Source organism: Lithobates pipiens, unplaced genomic scaffold (genome assembly GCF_037356315.1).
Source record: "Lithobates pipiens isolate NorthernLeopardFrog02 unplaced genomic scaffold, aLitPip1_a1.2 Scaffold_13, whole genome shotgun sequence".
Taxonomy (NCBI): domain Eukaryota; kingdom Metazoa; phylum Chordata; class Amphibia; order Anura; family Ranidae; genus Lithobates; species Lithobates pipiens.
Window position 1 is genome coordinate 398,423,230 of NW_027507718.1, and position 21,180 is coordinate 398,444,409.

The window sequence follows — 21,180 nt, forward strand, 5'->3', positions numbered from 1 at the left end:
TTTCTCACTGACCAAGAACATCCTTAGCTTGATGGCTTCACTCCCCTCTCCTGTTGGCCAGGAGGAGGTTCTACCTCTCAGTTGGCAAGTAGGGATATTGATCTCCCCCAGGGACCACCAGCCCTGAACCAAGTAGTAATTAATCATGCACTCTCCCCCACAAAAAGGGTGGCATCTGTGGCTATAATCCACCAACTAAGAGAAAGAGTGACCTCCCAACCAGCAGGAGAGAGGAGCAAGGCCACCAAGCTAAGGATGTTCTTGGCTGGGTGAGAGAATGAATGAATAGGTGATGAATTTAGCTGTGTCCTTCAGTGAACGATAGAGAATCTTCCATCAGGTTAACGAGGAGATGAACTTAAAATGTGAAGATCTGCTATCTCATTGGTAGGAGAGAAAATCAGCTAGCACCAATTTTTTCAGGTTAATGAGATGAGCTTAAAATGTGAAGATCAGCTATCTCATTGGTAGGAAAGAAAATTAACTAGCATCAATTTTTTTCAAGCAAAAGCTTCAAATGCATGAGCCCCAATGTTTGTAGGGAATAGGTTGGCAGGTGAGAGGATTACAATACAACTTAAAATACATTACAAAAAAAATAAATAAAGACAAACGCCTTACCCTTGCTATGCAGTAAGTGGCTTAACTTATTCTCATTAATATTGCCTTCCAAACAATCCCTACTGCAGCCCTGATAAAAATCCTGCTGCTATATCTAGGTATACGACACATATATAGCATATGTTCAATGAATAAATCTCAGACACTGTACACACACCTTTCAATATTCTCTAAAAGCAGCTAACCCAATAAAAAAGACAAAATCACGGAAGTAAAAAAGCCAGCATTTAAATATGCTCCTAGATGCTCCTGAAGATATCAAAATGACAAAATGCATAGGCAAGGAAAAGCTGAAACTAAGTATGCAAAAATCATGCTTCAGGAAAATGTATCCTTTGGCTATGGAGTCTTTCCCGAGGCTGCAGTAGGGATCAAAAAGTGGGCAGAAACGGTAACTGTTTGATCAAAGGGTATCAGATACACAACTGGATGGTAGGTGTTGTTTGTGTGCTTTAATACATGTTTGTTAATCCACATGGGACAGAATGTGAGGCAAAATCATCTGAACAGGGACATAGACAGCAAAACAAACTTTACAGGGGTGTTAACCCTTCCATATGCTATCCAAAAAGCTTAAAAATATTTTTTTTGGCTGCAGATACAACTAAAAAATGTACCTGTTCCGACTTACAAACAGATTCAACTTAAAGTGGTTATATAGTCTTTTTTTACTTTTACTTACAGGTAAGCCTATAATAAGGCTTACCTGTAGATAAAAAAAAATATGTCCTAAACCTGTATGGTTTAGGAGATATTCCCCTCGCCATGAGCTGCTGACTGTCAGCGGCGCATGCGCACAGGGGATTCTTGGCTGGAAGCCCGGCAGACGCCGGACCCTGCCGGAACGAAATTGCGCAGGAGTGACGATATCGCTGCTCCGGCCATACACAACGCCAGGTGCCGCGATATCCGGAAGACACGCCGAGGGAACATGTCAGTTCCCTCGGCGTGTATTGGGTGAGATGTCGGGGCCTCATTCTAAGGTAAGTATTTCATAATGAGCTAGTATGCGGTGCATATTAGCTCATTATGCCTTTTCCCTTTCAGGTGTGAAAAAATAAAAAATAAATGTCAGCGGGTTTACTCCCACTTTAAGAACAAACCTACAGATCCTATCTTGTTTTTAACCTGGGGACTGCCTGTATTTAAAAAAGGTTCCATATCTTATTCACCTGAAATTTCTATGTTTTGGTGCCAGAGAACTTTCAGTGACTTCAATGACAATACTTGCTTCTGAGATATGGCCTGTTTATGGATGGTAAATGACTTTTTGATAAAGATAGGCAAGGATGGTGAATTACTGTATATTTTCACACAAGACTGCCATTATCCCATCACAACCATCACCAGCATTATTAGCTACTAATAGGACTTCTCTTTTAAGATTATTAAGAAGTAGTTCTAAATTCACATAAGCTGCTGCAAAGTACAAAATATAATAAGTTTAACCTCTAAAGACTTACTGATCTTTCATGGTTTTATACAATCTAAAAAATTGAAAATATTGCACAGCAGCTCATTCATTTTGTTGTCATTTGTTTATTTTACTAAAATAAAACTAAAAATCAAAAATAACAATGATTCTCAAATTAAAGAGCAACTTAATTCGACCCCCCAGTGTTTTTTTTTACCTCTTTAAAATGTCCCCGGTGTTATGAACAATTCACATACTCACTCAGCTATCAAATGCAGCGTTGTCCTGCTGTGATCTGCCATGCCCTGCCACACACTGGGTTCCAGACCACTGCATGAAGTATCCTGGGATAAGTTTCATGTATATCCCTGGAGGCTTCAGAGCAGAGGAAGCATTATTCTCACCTGGGCAAGAATAGCACCCGGGAGCAGGACAAACTAAAAAATAAATAAATAGCTAAACAAATTTTTTTTGACAGCTTACATTGCAGAGAGATAAGGAGTGTGAGGATGCCTAGTGCATCTGCTGAGTGATGGCCACCTTTAACTGTAGCTGGAAAACAATTGTTATGACTATAATCTGTAGTTAAATACTTACTTGTCTTGAAAGTGTTCTCCACTTCTTAGAATCTGAAAAATAATACAAATGTTAATAAATCATACATAAGTGTCAATCCATTTATAAAAACAAAGTAAAAGATGTTCAAAACAACCCAATAGGGCAGATTCACTAAAACTGGTGTACACAGAATCTGGTGCAGCTGTGCATAGTAACCAATCAGCTTCTAACTTCAGTTCCTTCAAGTAAGCTTCAAAGTCATTGTAAAGTCTTTTTTTTCCTATAAAAATAACAAACATGTTATACTTATCTGCTCTGTTGCAGTGGATTTGCACAGAGAAGCTCAGATCCTAATCTTTTCGGGTCCCTCTTCTGTGCTCCTGTCTTCTCCCTCCTGTCGAGTGCTCCCACAGCAAGCAGCTTGCTATGGGGGCACCCAAGCCAAGTCACAGCTCCCTGTCTTCATTCAGACACGGAGCTGTGGCCCAATCCGGGCTCTGACACCTCTCTCTCCTGATTGGCTGACAGACAGCAGCGGGAGCCAATGGCGCCACTGCTGTGTCTCAGCAAATCAGGAGGGAAAGTCTCGGATGGCCGAGACACTCGTGGACATCGCAGGACAGAGACGGGGCTCAGGTAAGTATTAGGGGGTCTGCTGCACACAGAAGACTTTTTATATTAATGCACAGAATGCATGATAATGCAAGATAAAAAACCTTCTGACTTTACAACTCCTTTAACAATAAAACCTAGTAGCTGATTGGTTACTGCAACTGCACCAAATTCTGTGTGGGCCAGTTTTAGTAAATCCCCAATGTATGATCTGTTGCAATCTCACTCACAAAAACCCATTTACATTTTCTATCTGCATATCAGAACCTCTCCTTTATTTTTAACCACTTCAATACAGATCATTTTCACCCCCTTCCTGCCCAGACCAATTTTCAGCTTTCAGCATTGTTACAGTTTGAATGACAAGTGATCATGTAACACTGTACCCATTTGATCATTTTTTTCCCCACGAATAGAGCTTTCGTTTGGTGGTATTTGATCATCTCTGCAGTTTTTATTTTTTGTGCTATAAACAAAAAAATAGCGACAATTTTGAAAAATAAACACATTTTTTTTTAACTTTTAGCTATAATAAATATTCCTCAGTTTAGGCCGATATGTATTCTTCTATATATTTTTGGTGGAAAAAAAACGCAATAAGCGCATATTGATTGGTTTGCGCAAAAGTTATAACGTCTACAAAATAGGGGATACATTTATGGCATTTTTATTGTTATTTTATTTCTATGACAGACAGGGCACAGGCCACTTCCGTTGGAACGGCGCGCTACGATTCCTCTCCCCTCCCGGCTCAGCTGAGTGTGGGAGGGAAGAGGAGGGATGTTAAATTTGCAGGCTGGGCTCATGCAGTGTAATCACTGCACAGAGAGAGTGATGGTAACTGTCTGCTGACACTTCATGTCTTATATAACAGGTCCTATCTGGTGGAGATCCATTTTCTTTACTGTAAACTGCCGTAATTCCTTTATTATATAATGGCACAAGAACCTTTCTTAATTCCGTCCATTGTTCTGAGATAAGGCTAGCACTGTTTTATGTTTGTGTCTATAATTTTTTTTCTATTGTGATATATATATATATACTGATTAATAATAATAATAATAATAAATTGAAAAGACTTACTCCGTGGTTCATCTGTAGTAACCGATTCTAGAAAATCTCTTGGAGTCATATACAACTGTCCTTCATATTCTAAAGAGGCAAATACACGGAAGCGCTGTTCTCTGGAGCTGGCAAACATGTCTAGATCTTCAAGGTCTGGTCTGTCTGGTGGGCTCTGTGGGAAGGAAAGCAATCATTACACAGTGCAATAACCGTTGTAGAAAATGGAGACATGGGCACTAAAAACGTTTATCTATAAAAAGCTTTTCCCATGGATAAATTGGAAGATTTCCTATTCGTCAGATTTCCTGTGTAATTAAATGCAGTAAAATTACAAAAATATATATAAAATGCATGTTTTACAAATAATACTTGACAAAGGATTTCCAAAGCACTATAACTTAGAAAAGAAAAACCAGCACAGCAGAAGTAACATGCTTCGGGGCTCAATCCCATGACTATGGGGTTAATTTAATAAAGGCAAATATGTTGTTTACTTTGCAAGAGAATTTTCCCCAGAACCTAGTATATATGGCAAAGTTCCATTTTGCAAAGAACAGCCAATCACATGCAGGGAAATAGGAGAAAAACTGTTTTTCTTATACAGTACATGACTGGATGATGGAAGTCAACCGAACTTCATCACATCAATCACTAAGATCTAGGGAAAATTCCCTTGCAAACTACAACTTCACTTGCTAAGTGCACAACCTATTTTTCCATTAGTAAATTCACCCCTACAAGTCAGTACTCTAATGTCTTGTTGACCTCTGAAAAACAACTGGCTTCTTTTAGCATGGCTAGGGCCATATGCCTTCAGGAACAAATGCCCGGAACACATGTATTCTGTGATCCGGGCATTATGCCCGCGTACACACGACCGGACTTTTTGACGGACTAAGTCCGACGGAAACGAATCCGCCAGACAATTCGATCATGTGTGGGCTTCATGAGACCTTTGCTGTCTAAAAATCAGATGGACTTTAGATTTAAAACATGTTTCAAATCTTTCCAACAGACTTGAGTCTGGTCGAAAAATCCATTAGTTTGTATGCTAGTCTGACAGACGAAAACCGATGCTAGGGCAACTATTGGCTACTGGCTATGAACTTCCTTATTCAAGTCCGGTTGTAAGTCATCACGTTCAAATCCATTGGACTGTGGTGTGCTTGTGTGTGGCCAAGTCCGTGCGTTCAGAAAGTCAGTCAGAACTCCGCCGAAAGTCAGACGAAAGTCAGACAGGAAGACCATCAGACCTAGTCTGTTGAAAAGTCCGGTAGTGTGTATGCAGCATAAAACGCATGAGGTGTTAAATGCAAATACCACTAGCTACAGTATACAGCTGCAGTGTATTTTAACCTGTTATAGCATTTGATAGACTATAGGCAGCGGGACTGGACACTGCACTTGTGCCTTCCAGTCACGTGAAAAAAGCTGGGAATGGACCCACACAGGCAAATGCCCATTGTGCATGTGGCTTAACCAAAATAAATAAAGAAAATGTATGGAGAACCACACTATACATTCTCTTAAATTGAAGCAATACACAAGAAATAAAAAAATTAAAAAATGTTTTAGGCCCCCGTCACACGGCTGTCCGATCAGGCCCGCCTGTCAGTTTTTGAGGTGGACCTGATCGGACCCTCCAGTCTCTTCTATGGAGCGGCAGATGTCAGTGGACACATGTCCGCTGACACCCGCCGCCATCCTGTCTGCCCAAAACAGGTCCTATTCCCCGTCCATCTGGCAGATCAGATCAGATGGAAACAGATAGGCAGTCCATTTCCATCTGATTTCACCATAGAGGAGAGTGGGACTGTGTCAGTGTCCGCTCTGCATAGCGAAGCAGCTGTCATCCATCTGCTCAGCAGTGATCAGCGGCAAGCTCCCCCGTGTGAAAGGGGACTTAAAGATACATTTATCATTAATAACACAAAATGAGCAGGGAGATGGTTATATGCAAACAACTTCTATGTTCTCAGAGAGAAACACATTTTTTTTTAAAACTGGTGATATAGCTGCATCAATGCTGTGTCTAAACATTCTGAGTGTTATAAATATGTGTATTTCCAATACGGGATTGCTCAGTGCTAACAGTCTATATTGTTTAAGGCACAATTAAAGGGATTCTATCAGAATGAATAGCTACATCTCCATCTATCATAAATGATACCCAGTCAGATAACTGCTGGGCAGGAAGATCAGGAAGGTACATACAATTTAATGTTTAGTATACCCAAATGTATGAGCACCCTAAATGAAAGTTCAACCTTTAGTAGACTAAGTATTAAACAGGGCCAGACTCACATATAAAAGTGTCCTATTTTAACCACTTTCAGACCGGACCATTTTGCTGGTAAATGACCAGAGGTCTTTTTACACTTTGGCACTGCGCTGCTTTAACTGGTAATTGCGCGGTCATGCAATGTTGTACCCAAACAAAATTTGCGTCCTTTTCTTCCCACAAATAGAGCTTTCTTTTGATGGTATTTGATTGCCTCTGCAATTTTTATTTTTTGCGATATAAACGTAAAAAGACCGCAAATTTTGAAAAAAAATGATATTTTCTACTTTTTGTTATTAGAAAAATCCAATAAACTCAATTTTAGTCATACATTTAGGCCAAAATGTATTCAGCCACATGTCTTTGGTAAAAAAAAAGTCAATAATTGTATATTTATTGGTTTGCGCAAAAGTTGTCACATCTACAAACTAAGGTACGTTTTCTGGAATTTACGCAGCTTTTAGTTTACGACTGCCTATCTCATTTCTTGAGGTGCTAAAATGGCAGGGCAGTACAAAACCCCCCCAAATGACCCCATTTTGGAAAGTAGACCCCCTAAGGAAATTGATAAGAGGCATGTTGAGCCCATTGAATATTTTATTTTTTTGCCTCAAGCGATTGAATAATGACAAAAAAAAAATTTTTTTTTTTTTTTTACACAAAGTTGTCACTAAATGATATATTGCTCACACATGCTATGGGCGTATGTGAAATGACACCCCAAAATAAATTCTGCTGCTTCTCCTGAGTACGGGGATACCACATATGTGGGACTTTTTGGGAGCCTAGCCGCGTACGGGGCCCCGAAAACCAAGCACCGCCTTCAGGCTTTCTAAGGGCGTACATTTTTGAGTTCACTTCTCACTACCTATTACAGTTTTGAAGGCCATAAAATGCCAAGATGGCACAAAACCCCCACAAATGACCCCATTTTAGAAAGTAGACACCCCAAGCTATTTGCTGAGAGGCATGTTGAGTTCATGGAATATTTTATATTTTGCCACAAGTTGCGGGAAAATTACAAACTTTTTTTTTTTTTTTTTTTTTTTCACAAAGTTGTCACTAAATGATATATTGCTCACACATGCCATGGGCATATGTGAAATGACACCCCAAAATAAATTCTGCTGCTTCTCCTGAGTACGGGGATACCACATATGTGGGACTTTTTGGGAGCCTAGCCGCGTACGGGGCCCCGAAAACCAAGCACCGCCTTCAGGCTTTCTAAGGGCGTAAATTTTTGAGTTCACTTCTCACTACCTATTACAGTTTTGAAGGCCATAAAATGCCAAGATGGCACAAAACCCCCACAAATGACCCCATTTTAGAAAGTAGACACCCCAAGCTATTTGCTGAGAGGCATGTTGAGTCCATGGAATATTTTATATTTTGCCACAAGTTGCGGGAAAATTACAAACTTTTTTTTTTTTTTTTTTTTTTTCACAAAGTTGTCACTAAATGATATATTGCTCACGCATGCCATGGGCATATGTGAAATGACACCCCAAAATAAATTCTGCTGCTTCTCCTGAGTACGGGGATACCACATATGTGGGACTTTTTGGGAGCCTAGCCGCGTACGGGGCCCCGAAAACCAAGCACCGCCTTCAGGCTTTCTAAGGGCGTTACAGTTTTGAAGGCCATAAAATGCCAAGATGGCACAAACCCCCCCCAAATGACCCCATTTTGGAAAGTAGACACCCCTAAATTTAGGGGTACACTAGTGAGACTAGGTAATAAATGGCGGGTGCCCTGAAACTATAAAAAAAATAACTAACCAATCAGCGTCACCTGTAACAGTTATATGGTGATCACTGGTGAAAGGGTTAACTAGGGGGCAATCAGGGGGCTTTATGCGGTAGTATATGGGGGTCCCTGGCGCTATAAAAAGCTGCGGCGAACCTAAATACCTACCTGCCTAACTAGCGTCACCTGTGACACTAATACAGCGATCAGAAAAACGATCGCTTATTAGGCTGGGTTCACACTGGAGCGATGCGGGAACGCCACGAATGCGCGGCGGGTTCCCGCATCGCATGCCTCCCGGCGGCAGTTCACACTGCCCTATGCGAACTGCTGGGAGTGTCAGTGAAATGTTACTGACACCCCCAGATCAGTTCGCATATCGCAGTGCGATCTGCAAACTCGGATCGCATGGTGTGAACACCCATGCGATCCGATTCTGCTGCGGGCCAAAAAAAGGGTCCCGTGCGAATTTGCGGCGGGTGCGGCGAATGGCTGAACTCGAATCGCACAGAGATCGGATGTGATTTGCACTGCAGTGCGGTGCGAATCACATCCGTTCTCAAACCGCTGCAATGTGAACCCAGCCTTAGTGACACTGGCGACGGGGGGTGATCACGGGGTTAAACCTTTATTGGGGGGGTTAGGGGGGTACCTTAGAACTAAAGGGGGCTAACCCTAACTGCCCTAACAGTTATTAGTCACAAATGACACCCGCCGGGTGATCAGGGGGTTAAACCTTTATTAGGTAATAAATGGCGGGTGCCCTGAAACTATAAAAAAATAACTAACCAACCAGCGTCACCTGTAACAGTTATATGGTGATCACAGGTGAAAGGGTTAACTAGGGGGCAATCAGGGGGCTTTATGCGGTAGTATATGGGGGTCCCTGGCGCTATAAAAAGCTGCGGCGAACCTAAATACCTACCTGCCTAACTAGCGTCACCTGTGACACTAATACGGCGATCAGAAAAATGATCGCTTATTAGGCTGGGTTCACACTGGAGCGATGCGGAAACGCCACGAATGCGCGGCGGGTTCCCGCATCGCATGCCTCCCGGCGGCAGTTCACACTGCCCTATGCGAACTGCTGGGAGTGTCAGTGAAATGTTACTGACACCCCCAGATCAGTTCGCATATCGCAGTGCGATCTGCAAACTCGGATCGCATGGTGTGAACACCCATGCGATCCGATTCTGCTGCGGGCCAAAAAAAGGGTCCCGTGCGAATTTGCGGCGGGTGCGGCGGGTGTGGCGGGTGCGGCGAATGGCTGAACTCGAATCGCACAGAGATCGGATGTGATTTGCACTGCAGTGCGGTGCGAATCACATTCGTTCTCATAAACCGCTGCAATGTGAACCCAGCCTTAGTGACACTGGCGACGGGGGGTGATCACGGGGTTAAACCTTTATTGGGGGGGTTAGGGGGGTACATTAGAACTAAAGGGGGCTAACTCTAACTGCCCTAACAGTTATTACAGTCACAAATGACACCAATGCAAAAAAAAAAAAAAAAAAAAAAAAATGACATTGGTGTCACTGTGACTGGGGGGCAGGGGTAATTGGGGGGGTGATCGGGGGGTAAAGGGGGGGTGTGAGTGTGCCTGGCATGTTCTACTGTGTGTGTAGAGTGTTGGTGCAACTTACTGATCCGCTCTCCTCCGTGTCGGAACGAAAAATACCGACACGGAGGAGAGAATACATCACTTCCTCTCCTGTGTTTACATTACAGGAGAGGAAGTGATGTCACCGGGGATTTCTATTCGTCGGGAGCGATCGCGAGGGGGTGGCCATGAATGAATGGCCGTCCCCTCGTCCGGGATCGCTCCCGTACGAATACCGACCGCCGCAGGCACCGGGCGGGGGCCCGATCGGGCCCCCGACCCGCGGGAGGCAAGGGACGTACATGTATGTCCTTATGCCTGCCCGTGCCATTGTACCGACGTACATCGGCGTGCGGCGGTCGGCAACTGGTTAAGGCTTACACAAATGTGTAGATGCTCTGGTGGTTAAAGGTTACAGATTTAGAAATGCTACTGAGGCATAAATTAAATATTTCTTGAAATATCCCTAGATTGTCTATAATGAACTCTTGGCAACATTTAGAGGACAGCAGTGCTGTCCAAGCTACAGAACTAAGCAAACAGATTTTCTGTTTAGTCACCTTACAAACACATCACTTAGTTTATTTTGTAACCTAATTGATTTGAAGCTATTCAATGAAAGGTAGCAATTAAGAGATCTTTGAACTGTCGTCAATGGTTCTTTTTAAACCAAGCGCAAATTACGGCACAGAAAAAGTTTGTTACGAAAGGAGAATCCAGACACATTCAACAAAGAGAAAAAGCTTAAAGAATGTTTGCTTTTAGTGTCCATTCCAACGAAAGATGGATATCTAAAGGCACGGAGAAAACCAAGCTAGCCATTTAAAAGTTGTGACTGAGTAAAAGGAAATGACTCACAATTTGCACTTTCTAGTAAGAACACTAGATGTGCAAGTAGAAAAGCTATTTGAAAGTAAACCAATAATTTGAAAAAGACATATGGTATCTAATACACATATTAAAGAAGAGTAACACAGCACTGCAGAAATACATGGCTGATTATATACAGTGGGGATGGAAAGTATTCAGACCCCATTACATTTTTCACTCTTTGTCATATTGCAGCCATTTGCTAAAATCATTTAAGTTCATTTTGTTCCTCATTAATGTACACACAGCACCCCATGTTGACAGAAAAACACAGAATTGTTCACATTTTTGCAGATTTATTGAAAAAGAAAATCTGAAATATCACATGGTCCTAAGCATTCAAACCCTTTGCTGTGACACTCATATATTTAACTAAGTTGCTGTCCATTTCTACTGATCATCTTTGAGATGGTTCTACACCTTAATTTGAGTCCAGCTATGTTCGATTATACTGATTGGACTTGATTAGAAAAGCCACACACCTGTCTATATAAGACCTTACAGCTCACAGTGCATGTCAGAGCAAATGAGAATCATGAGGTCAAAAAGGAACTGCCTGAAGCGCTCAGAGACAGAATTGTGGCAAGGCACAGATCTGGCCAAGGTTACAAAAAAATTTCTGCTGCACTTAAGGTTCCTAAGAGCACAGTAGCCTCCATAATCCTTAACTGGAAGACATTTGGGACAACCAGAACCCTTCCTAGAGCTAGCCGTCTAGCCAAACTGAGCTATCAGGGCAGAACAGCCTTGGAGAGAAAGGTAAAGAAGAACCCAAAGATCACTGTGGCTGAGCTCCAGAGATGCAGCCGGGAGATGGGAGAGAATTGTAGAAAGTCAACCATCACTGCAGCCCTCCACCAGTCGGGGCTTTATGGCAGAGTGGCCCGACGGAAGCCTCTCCTCAGTGCAAGACACATGAAAGCCCGCATGAAGTTTGCTAACACCCAAAGGACTCAAAGATGGTGAGAAATAAGATTCTCTGGTCTGATGAGACCAAGATAGAACTTTTTGGCCTTAATTCTAAACGGTATGTGTGGAGAAAACCAGGCACTGCTCATCACCTGTCCAATACAGTCCCAACAGTGAAGCATGGTGGTGGCAGTATCATGCTGTGGGGGTGTTTTTCAGCTGCAGGGACAAGACGACTGGTTGTAATGGAGGGAAAGATAAATGCAGCCAAGTACAGGGATATCCTGGATGAAAACCTTCTCTAGAGTGCTCAGGACCTCAACAAGACAATGACCCTAAGCACAAAGCTAAAATAACGAAGGAGTGGCTTCACAACAACTCTGTGACTGTTGTTGAATGGCCCAGCCAGAGCCCTGACTTAAACCCAATTGAGCATCTCTGGAGAGACCTAAAAATGGCTGTCCCCCAACGTTTACCATCCAACCTGACAGAACTGGAGAGGATCGGCAAGGAGGAATGGCAGAGGAGCCCCAAATCCAGGTGTGAAAAACTTGTTGCATCTTTCCCAAAAAGAATCATGGCTGTATTACATCAAAAGGGTGCTTCTACTAGATACTGAGCAAAGGGTCTGAATACTTAGGACCAAGTGATATTTCGGTTTTTCTTTTTTTTAATAAATCTGCAAAAATGTCAACTCTGTGTTTTTCTGTCAATATGGGGTGCTGTGTGTACATTAAGGAGGAAAAAAAAATTACTTAAATGATTTTAGCAAATGGCTGCAATATAACAAAGAGTGAAAAATGTAAGGGGGTCTGAATACTTTCTGTCCCCACTGTATTTATATATACTGTATGTTGGGCAGAGGGTTTTTATTCATAGAACATGGGTTATATGCAGGTGATTGGACCCTGGCAAAAAGCTTTGCTAGGGCTGTCTCTAGTGCACACTCGTATAAACCCACTCCCTTTATTCAATTCCAAATTTTAGCAATAAGACAAGTAGAGGCACAAAACACCTAGAACAATACCCACAAAACGGGAAAAAAAAATCCTCCTTCAAGACAATCCATGTACAGGTTAAAACGTCCAATTATATGTTTATGGCATCTAATCCCATAGAAATTAGTTAGTTCCTCTTCAAGGGTTTCCACATGCAGGGCTGCCACCAAGGAGAAACCGAAACCAGATTTCCAGACACTATAATGCAAACACAAGGAAGAGGGGCACCTTTGGGTGCAGATTTCTTTAAAAGTATAAATTTATTGTTATGCTGTTATGCTGCGAAACTTTTTGGATCTACACCCTGGACGTTTTCCCACCAGGGGGTATCAACGAGAAGAAAGAGCGTGGTCGCCTCCCCACCACGACCCGTACGCTCAGGAAATGCGTCGCCGAGTAGTGACGTCATCTCCTTGCGTCCCGCTTGTCACAGCGCTCCAAGCCTCATTTTGGTTTAACACATACTGCGTCCACTGTGGCCGGCATTTCCAATCTAACAGTGGAGACACAGTAAAGAGCGGCTAGGCGAATTGTGGACCAGAAGGATAGAATGACTGACCGAATTATTATGGATGGATTACAATGCTCTAACTACTCATGGAAAATGTGAGTTTATTTTTAACAGCATAACAATAAATGTATACTTTTAAAGAAATCTGCACCCAGAGGCGCCCCTCTTCCTTGTGTTTCCAAATTTTAGCAAGTAATAAGAAGTGTGTGTCCTCCCCTTCCCTCTCCCCATACTTTCTCGCTTCCCTCACTGTTCTTCCTTGCTTCTCCCTTCTTCTCTCCTCCCCCCTTTCCCCCCCCCCCTTCTTCCTATTCTCCCCCCCCCCTTTTTTCTCCCCTTCTTGTTCCCCCCCCTCTCCCCCCCTCCCCTTCCCTCCCCTCCCCTTCCCTCCCCTTTCCTTCCTCCCCTGGTGGGCTGTATCACTGCAACTGGTATCCTAGAGCTTACTCGTTTCCATGTTTCACTATGGTTACTACAATGACCTTGTATTTTGTCACCTGTATACCTTGTATGCAGATTCTGTATTTTGCTATGGTTCAATAAAGCACTCCTGATTCTTAAAAAAAAAAAAAAAAAAAGTAATAAGGAGTGAACAAAGGAGACAGAAGAGAGGATCTATGTCCTACTGTACTCCAAGATAAGGATTTTTCAGGCGAGTCAAAGTTCCCTTTATCTTAATACAGTACACCATGGGACATACTTAAAGCAGAATTCAAGGAATGGTATATTTTTTACATGATTACACTGGTCCAGCCTGGACCAATGTAACTATATACAGGTATATGCCGCCATACATGGCTGATGTACCAGGAAGCTGGAAATCACTGAAGTAGACACTGCTACTTTAGTGATCTCCACTTCCTCCTGGGTCCCATGCTGAGCCGCTGGCCTGATTTATTGTGAATACAGGAGGTCACCCGCTCCGTACAGCCCCTGTTCAGAGAATGGAGAAATGGGGTGGTGACATCACTCTCTATAATCAGATCTAAGAGGGGTGTCTGGAGTAAACAGAGCAATAGGCTAGGATACTAAGGCAGCAAAGGAGGCTGAATTTGGGGGCTTATATGAGAAACGCCCTGAAAAAAAAGTCTTGATTAATCACTGTGAAGCAAGAGGCTTCTGGAAAAGAATGGATAAGGCAGAAATCTGTCCCTTAAGAGTAATCAAAGGCCAGATGCAATGCAAGGCCATCTTGAAAAAAGGTCAAGATACAAACAACAGAATGTTCCTTGGGACTCAGATATCTGTTCTCCCACAAGCCAAAGCAGGCCTTCCATCTGTTGCGCTGTCAGAAAAACATTTAATTCAATATACAGTGTATAACAAACAAAATAAGAATGTAATAAAGTCCTATAAACAAAATATCAAAGTCCACCAAAAGTGTGAAAAATCTTCATACAGCTGCTGTGTATCAACCACTAAGTGATTATAATGCTACTAACCATATCCTTAGACCATACAATTCAAGAGGTCTAATGCCGCGTACACAGGAGCGGACTGTATGGCGTACTTAGTTCGTCATACAATCCGACGGACAGTCCGTCGTACTTTCCACTGAACGGACTTGACCACACACGGATGCACAAACAGTCCGTCGAAAGCTTGCGCAATGACGTGTACAGCACGTACGACGGGACTAGAAATAGGAAGTCCAAGACACAGCAAAGCACCCTTCCGCCGTGTAAATCCTTTCTGGGCATGCGCCATTCTTAGTCCGTCGAACTAGCATACTGACGACCGTATTGTCCGCTGAAACCAAAGTACGACGGACAGAATTTCGAAAAAAACGAAATTCTTAGTACGCCGGACTGCACGCTGAAAAAGTCCGCTGAAGCCCACACACGAGCGGATTGTCCGCTGAAATGTGTTTCGACGGACTAAGTACGCCATACAGTCCGCTCGTGTGTACGCAGCATAAATCAGCATTTGAAAGATGACCAATCCCACATGGATGGAAAGATTGATGGTTTCAGCTCTGTTCCTCTCACCTCAGCAAGCCTTGAGCCTCACTCTCTCATAAATAGCATGCCACAAAAGTGGTCACTGAATCGCTTCTCATATACCAGTCTCAGCAACAAAAAAACACATACCAAGGAAAGAGCAAGGAAATCCCATAGTGAAGTATTGTTTGCAAAACATTAATATACCAAATCGGTAAAAAACAGACAGTATGACAAGCATATTGCACAACACCGTCGACTCTCCAGGCTGGTGTGATAACGGCACCACTAAACTTTGTCCGATGCACGTTTGTGCAACGGGGCGGCTTACAAGGGGCTTAAGAATTTAATTAGACGTTTTCATGACAGCACAACACATTTTTTTTTCAGTTGTCTTTTAAAATATATGTGTGAATATCAGCAAGGGCTGCAATCAGGTTATTTAATTTCTCACCTTCATTTAATTTAATTGATTAACTTGCCAAGCGCAGGTTAAGCTCAACATAGGCCTTCAATCTGCCATGTAGATCTGGAAGTAGGTAGATTTTCTCACTCTGAGTAAAGTGACATGACTTGGGTTTTAATAGCCTTATTTTTAAAGCCAGTGGATGGGATACAAGGCCTGGAGCTAGTGAATCTGGCCTTTATGAACGAAGCCAAGATTGTCCAACAGTAGTCCAAGTATGTCTGCGTACCAAGTCCTTCTGGGCCAATTGGGTATTATGAGGATCATCAAAACCCTTTTTATCCCTGATCCTGTGCAGCAGTCCAGGTAGTTGGGGGAATCCATTGTCACAGCCTTCCAAGGTGTGGGAATGTATGACTTTTTCAGACTACAGGGCAGAGTAATGCCGCGTACACACGACCAGACTTTTTGAGGGACTAAGTCTGACAGACTTTCGACTGAGTTCTGACAGAGTTCTGATGGACTTTCCGAATGAACGGACTTGGCCACACACAATCACACCAAAGTCCGACGGATTCGAACGTGATGACGTATGACTGGACTAGAATAAGGAAGTTCATAGCCAGTAGCCAATAGCTGCCCTAGCGTCGGTTTTAGTCCGTCAGACTAGCACACACACGAGCGGATTTCTGGGTCCGGCAGAGTTCTGTCGGAAAAATTTGAAACATGTTCCATTTCTAAAGTCTGTCAGACTTTTGCAAATCAAAAGTCCGCTGCAGCCCACACACGTTCGAATAGTCTGCCGGAATCATTCCGTCAGACTTTTGATGTTGAAAAGTCTGGTCGTGTGTACGGGGCATTAGAGATGCACAATGCCAGGAAGAGAATTGTCTGGTTGGATACATGTGTGTGTTACACAATGTGAGGATGGAGAGTTGAAGTGTCTTGAAGTGAAACTGGACAAAATGGAATACCTCGAAGAAGACTACCATTACGCACAGAACCCTCATCTCAGCTTTTGCCAAGAGGTGCCTTTTGGATTTGAGGGTACACACATTGGACCTCAAAGAGGAAATCTTTCCTGAAGGAATGAAGACTTGGGCTGTGTCCAGAATTAGACTCAGGTACTTCAGACATTGTGAGTGACATTACTGTGGCAGAGGAGTCCTTCATTAGAAAATGGTCCAAATACCCTGTGACATGAATGCTCTGAGTCTGCAGATGAGCAAGAAGTGCATGTACCTTTGTGAACATATTAGTCTCAGCTGTCCATAGGTCTGGATGCCAGCCTGAGGTTCTGTAGGAAACTAAATAAAATATTCAAATGTGATGCTTATCCAATGCAGATGAGTTGATAGGATGATTGGGTTCTATCAGGTACATTACCACCCTTAATCTTACTAAAGGGTAATTGCAGGTTCCCTTAATGGCCAGGGCAATGGAAAAGACAGCTTTTGCAGCACCAGATAGACTATACCAGTATAGTGGTTTACATGGGGTCCCAACCTTTATCCAAAAATTATGATGTCACGTACCTGACAGAGGAGCCTGAGATGACAAGGGTGACCTCTTAAGCAATTTCCACCCAAGCATCCCTGGTAGAGGAGACAAGGACTGCTAGGGCAGTGGAAGGGCACAGGTGCCAGGACTCTGTGGTAGTGAGCTGAAGCTTGGAAACACAGGAGTCCTTTCAGTGGTAGTATGAAGTCTGGTCACAAGCCTTGTTCGGCAGCAGCCAGACAGGTGCAGGGTCAGGATCAAGTTCAAGGTCAGAAACAGGCAGAAGTTGGTAACGTGCTGGCAACGAGGCACCAAGTCAGGGGGTGGAGATGTAGTCAGAAATCTGAGGTGGTAACACAAGTGAGCAGCAGACCAACAGGCAGGGGTGATCCAAGAGAGGTATTAGATGTAGCTGGGTCAGGAACAAGTTTAGCAGACTTTCAAGAAGCAGGAACACAGGAACCAGAGCTAAAGACAATGCAGCACTGAGGCCAGGCAGAATCTCAGTTTAAATAGGCTGGTGGGAGTCAGTTTCTGTGGATGTATGCACATGCATATGCCTATGTGTAGGCACACGTGCCTGCATGCATGCACCAAGGCTCATCCGCATTCTAGTCCTTGCTCATCTAGCTGGGCTCCTATGCTCACAATCCTGTACATGCGCATAAGAATGAGCACCTGCTGCACGAAAATCATCTGCTGTATGAGATGAATGAATGAATAATTTGTATAGCGCACAATGCGAACTGAATCGCCTCAAGGCGCCTGATGGATAGAAATGTTGTCATTTTTCGTATTGACTGGGATTCACATAAAAAAAAGGTATAGGTATAATGTGAATAGGTACATAAAACAACAAATAAAGTCAACCTTATTGACCAATCGAAAGTAGTTATCAGTGAGGAACGTAATTGAGATCTGAGCAAATAAGGATGTATAAAAATAATGTTCAAATAATCTTAGCTCTATTATATTATAATATATATATACATATATATATATATATATATATATATATATATATATACATACACATACACATACACACACACACACATACATACATACACACACATACACACACTATACTACCAAAAGTATTGGGATGCCTGCCTTTACACGCACATTAACTTTAATGGCACCTCAGTTTTTGCCTGTGGGGTTCAATATCGAGTTGGTACACCCTTTGCAGCTATAACAGCTTCAACTCTTCTGGGAAGGTTGTCCACAAGGTTTAGGAGTGTGTCTATGGGAATGTTTGATCATTCTTCCAAAAGCGCAGGTCAGGCACTGATGTGGACGAGAAGGCCTGGCTCGCAGCCTCCTCTCTAATTCACCCCAAAGGTGTTCTATTGGGTGGAGATCAGGACTCTGTGCAGGCCAGTCTAGTTCCTCCATCCCAAACTCGCTCATCCGTGTCTTTATGGACCTTGCTTCTTCAATTCCAAAGCAGGATCTTGGACCCCTGGAGTCCAGGGAAGAACAGGCTGCTGGGATTGTTTTAGCACAGAAGAGCCTGCAGGGAATGGAGGATCATGTAAGTAAAACTGGGTTTCAAGACCAATTAGGCATAAAAGAGTGGTTAACTCTTGCATAGCCTTACTGTAAGGGAGGACTGTTTAGTCTTCTGGAGTTCACCTTTAAGCTGGGTTCACACCGCTGCGGGGGGAGAACCGGATGTGATTTGCACAGCAAATCACATCCGATCTCCGTAGCGCTGCGAGTTCAGCCATACAGATAGTATGGCTGAACTCGCAGCGGTCCCGCAGCAAACTCGCACGGGACCCTTTTTTGGGTCCGCAACGGAATCGGATCGCATGGGGGTTCACACCATGCGATCCGATTCCTGTGCGAGTCGGCAGATCGCACTGCGATATGCCGACGGATCTGGGGGTGTCATTAACATAACATTGACACCCCCAGCCGTCCGCATAGGGCAGTGTGAACTGCCGGCGGGAGTAATGCGATGCGGGAAAACGCCGCGGATTCGCGGCGTTCCCGCATCGCAGCAATGTGAACCTGGCCTAAAAGTGGTTGTAAACCCTGTTCATGAAATCTGACCTGGGCACATATATCTGTAGAGTTTACTTGTCTCTCTCCAAAGCTCTTTGCTGCTCTGTTCCTCTGTTATCAGCATGATAACATCTGACAAGTTCTCTGACACACAAGATAAAAGCAACTGGAAATTTGTGTTGGAGAGGGAACTTAAAGATAAGCAGAGAGCTTGTCTATTCAGACTGCAGATCTTCAAGTTTCTTTGTTCCCCTGTCTATGTGGAGTGGGGGTGTGTGCCTTTCCTCCAATCAGCTCACACACAGTGTATGCCCAGACTCCACACCCACTGCTGAATGAGGAAGAAAGATTTGTGATACGATGTGCACTTTCTAAAAAATTTAGAAAGGGAAAGACTGTAGATATACATGTAAAACACAATAACCTCTACAGAAGATACAAGCAGGTCTAGACTCTAGTTCTAAAGCCAGGCTAATGATTAATCCAAAAATATTTGCAATAGACATGAAAGAAGCCCAGTATATGAGTAGTGGCATTGGGCTGGGTGTCATAAAGCCTCTAATAGACAAACATTGAAACATTTCAAATTTGGCCCCAAACATTGTGGAAAAAAGAGGTGAGAGCCTTTCTAGGGTTGTAGCATAATTCCATAGGTCTATGCCTTACTTTGCTACCATGGCAGCTCCACTTATGGATCTCACCAAAGGGGTCAGGTTCACAGTGGGCAAATGGAATGAAAAAGCATAGAGCTTTTCAAGAGCTGAAGATAGTATTGTATAAGGGAACAGTGTCACACATCCCCAACTTCAGTCAAGAATGTATTGTACAAACCAATGCTTCTGTTGATGGCCAGGGAGCAGCCTTGACCCAAAACAACAATTGATCCTGGTTATATTACTGATCTGTTACTTCATAAAATATATCTGCACTTACAGTAGAAACCATCCAGCAACCTTGTTTATGGCTTCAACTTGTATAGAAGCAGTGTGTACAGCAAGCTTTACAAAGCTTTAGCCAGCTTTGTTGTAAACCTCAAAGCAACCTTCAGCTTTATTTGAAGATGTTAAACACAGATCTAAATGGGAATGCTGGCTGTCCCTATAAACAAGGCGCTAGCAGACTTGAATTGGGTTTGAAGCAGTGTTGAAACCTAAAAGGCTCCATGCACACTATAAGCTAAAAAATGCCAGAACACTCATAATAGTGTTTTTCTGCCAGCTTTTAGCTGTGTTTTAGCAGCAGTTAGGAGCGTTCAGTATTTTTTCTGCTGGCAAATCACATCCAAAAATGCAAAATGCAATCCTAGAAGATGAAGCTACAAAAATGCCTCCATACTAGAATAGTGTGCATGGACACATAGGATAACATTATTTGCTTCTAGAAGCAGAAGAAAAATTATATGATGCTATATTATCTCTTTCAGTTCACTCTAAACTCACACATTGGCCCATGTTATACATTATAACATCAGCACTAAAGTTGACCACACACTGCTCCAATTTTGGCCGATTCCTGCTGAATCGGTTATAATGCGCTAACTCCTGGTCTGAGAAAAGTAGATTTTTCAACCGATTTTTGGCAAAGGAGCAGTGACTTAATTCAATCAGATGCAGTCACATTTTGGAGAACCCACAGCTGGTGAATACAACAGCCAGAGGGGGAGCGTTGATAGATTTTTTACATTCAGCCTGCAGGGCTGAACATAGTTACATAGTAGGTGAGGTTGAAAAAAGAGCATCAAGTCCAACCTGTGTGTGCTTTTATGTTAGTATTACATTGTATATCCCTGTATGCTGTGGTTTTTGGAAATTATTGCTGCTCCCTGCTGAAACCACTGCCTGTGGAAGAGAATTCCACATCCTTACCACTCTTAAGGTTAAACCGCTTCTCTTCTAATTTTAGTGAATGGCCGCGTGTCTTTTTAAATTCCCTTTCGTGGAAAAGTTATATCCCTATTGTGGGGTCACCTGTACGGTACTTGTACATTGAAATCATATCCCTTCTCAAGCGTCTCTTCTCCAGAGAGAATAAGTTCAGTGCCCGTAAACCTTTCCTCGTAACTAAGGTCCTCCAGTACCTTTATTAGCTTTGTTGCCCTTCTCTGGACTCTCCAGTTTCAGCACATCCATCCTGAGA

General features: G+C 43.0%; 1 protein-coding gene across 6 annotated transcripts in view; it reads right to left on the bottom strand.

Annotated features, from left to right (window-relative positions):
• Positions 1-21,180, bottom strand: part of MICU3 (mitochondrial calcium uptake 3) — a 278,268-nt gene that overhangs the window by 183,437 nt on the left and 73,651 nt on the right. For all 6 annotated transcript variants that reach the window (XM_077477416.1, XM_077477411.1, XM_077477414.1 and 3 more), the window contains exons 2-3: positions 4,289-4,442; positions 2,633-2,664 (exon numbers count right to left, since the gene is read on the bottom strand). In XM_077477416.1, coding sequence (XP_077333542.1) covers positions 2,633-2,664; positions 4,289-4,442 — 186 coding nt within the window. The remainder of the gene's footprint in view (positions 1-2,632; positions 2,665-4,288; positions 4,443-21,180) is intronic.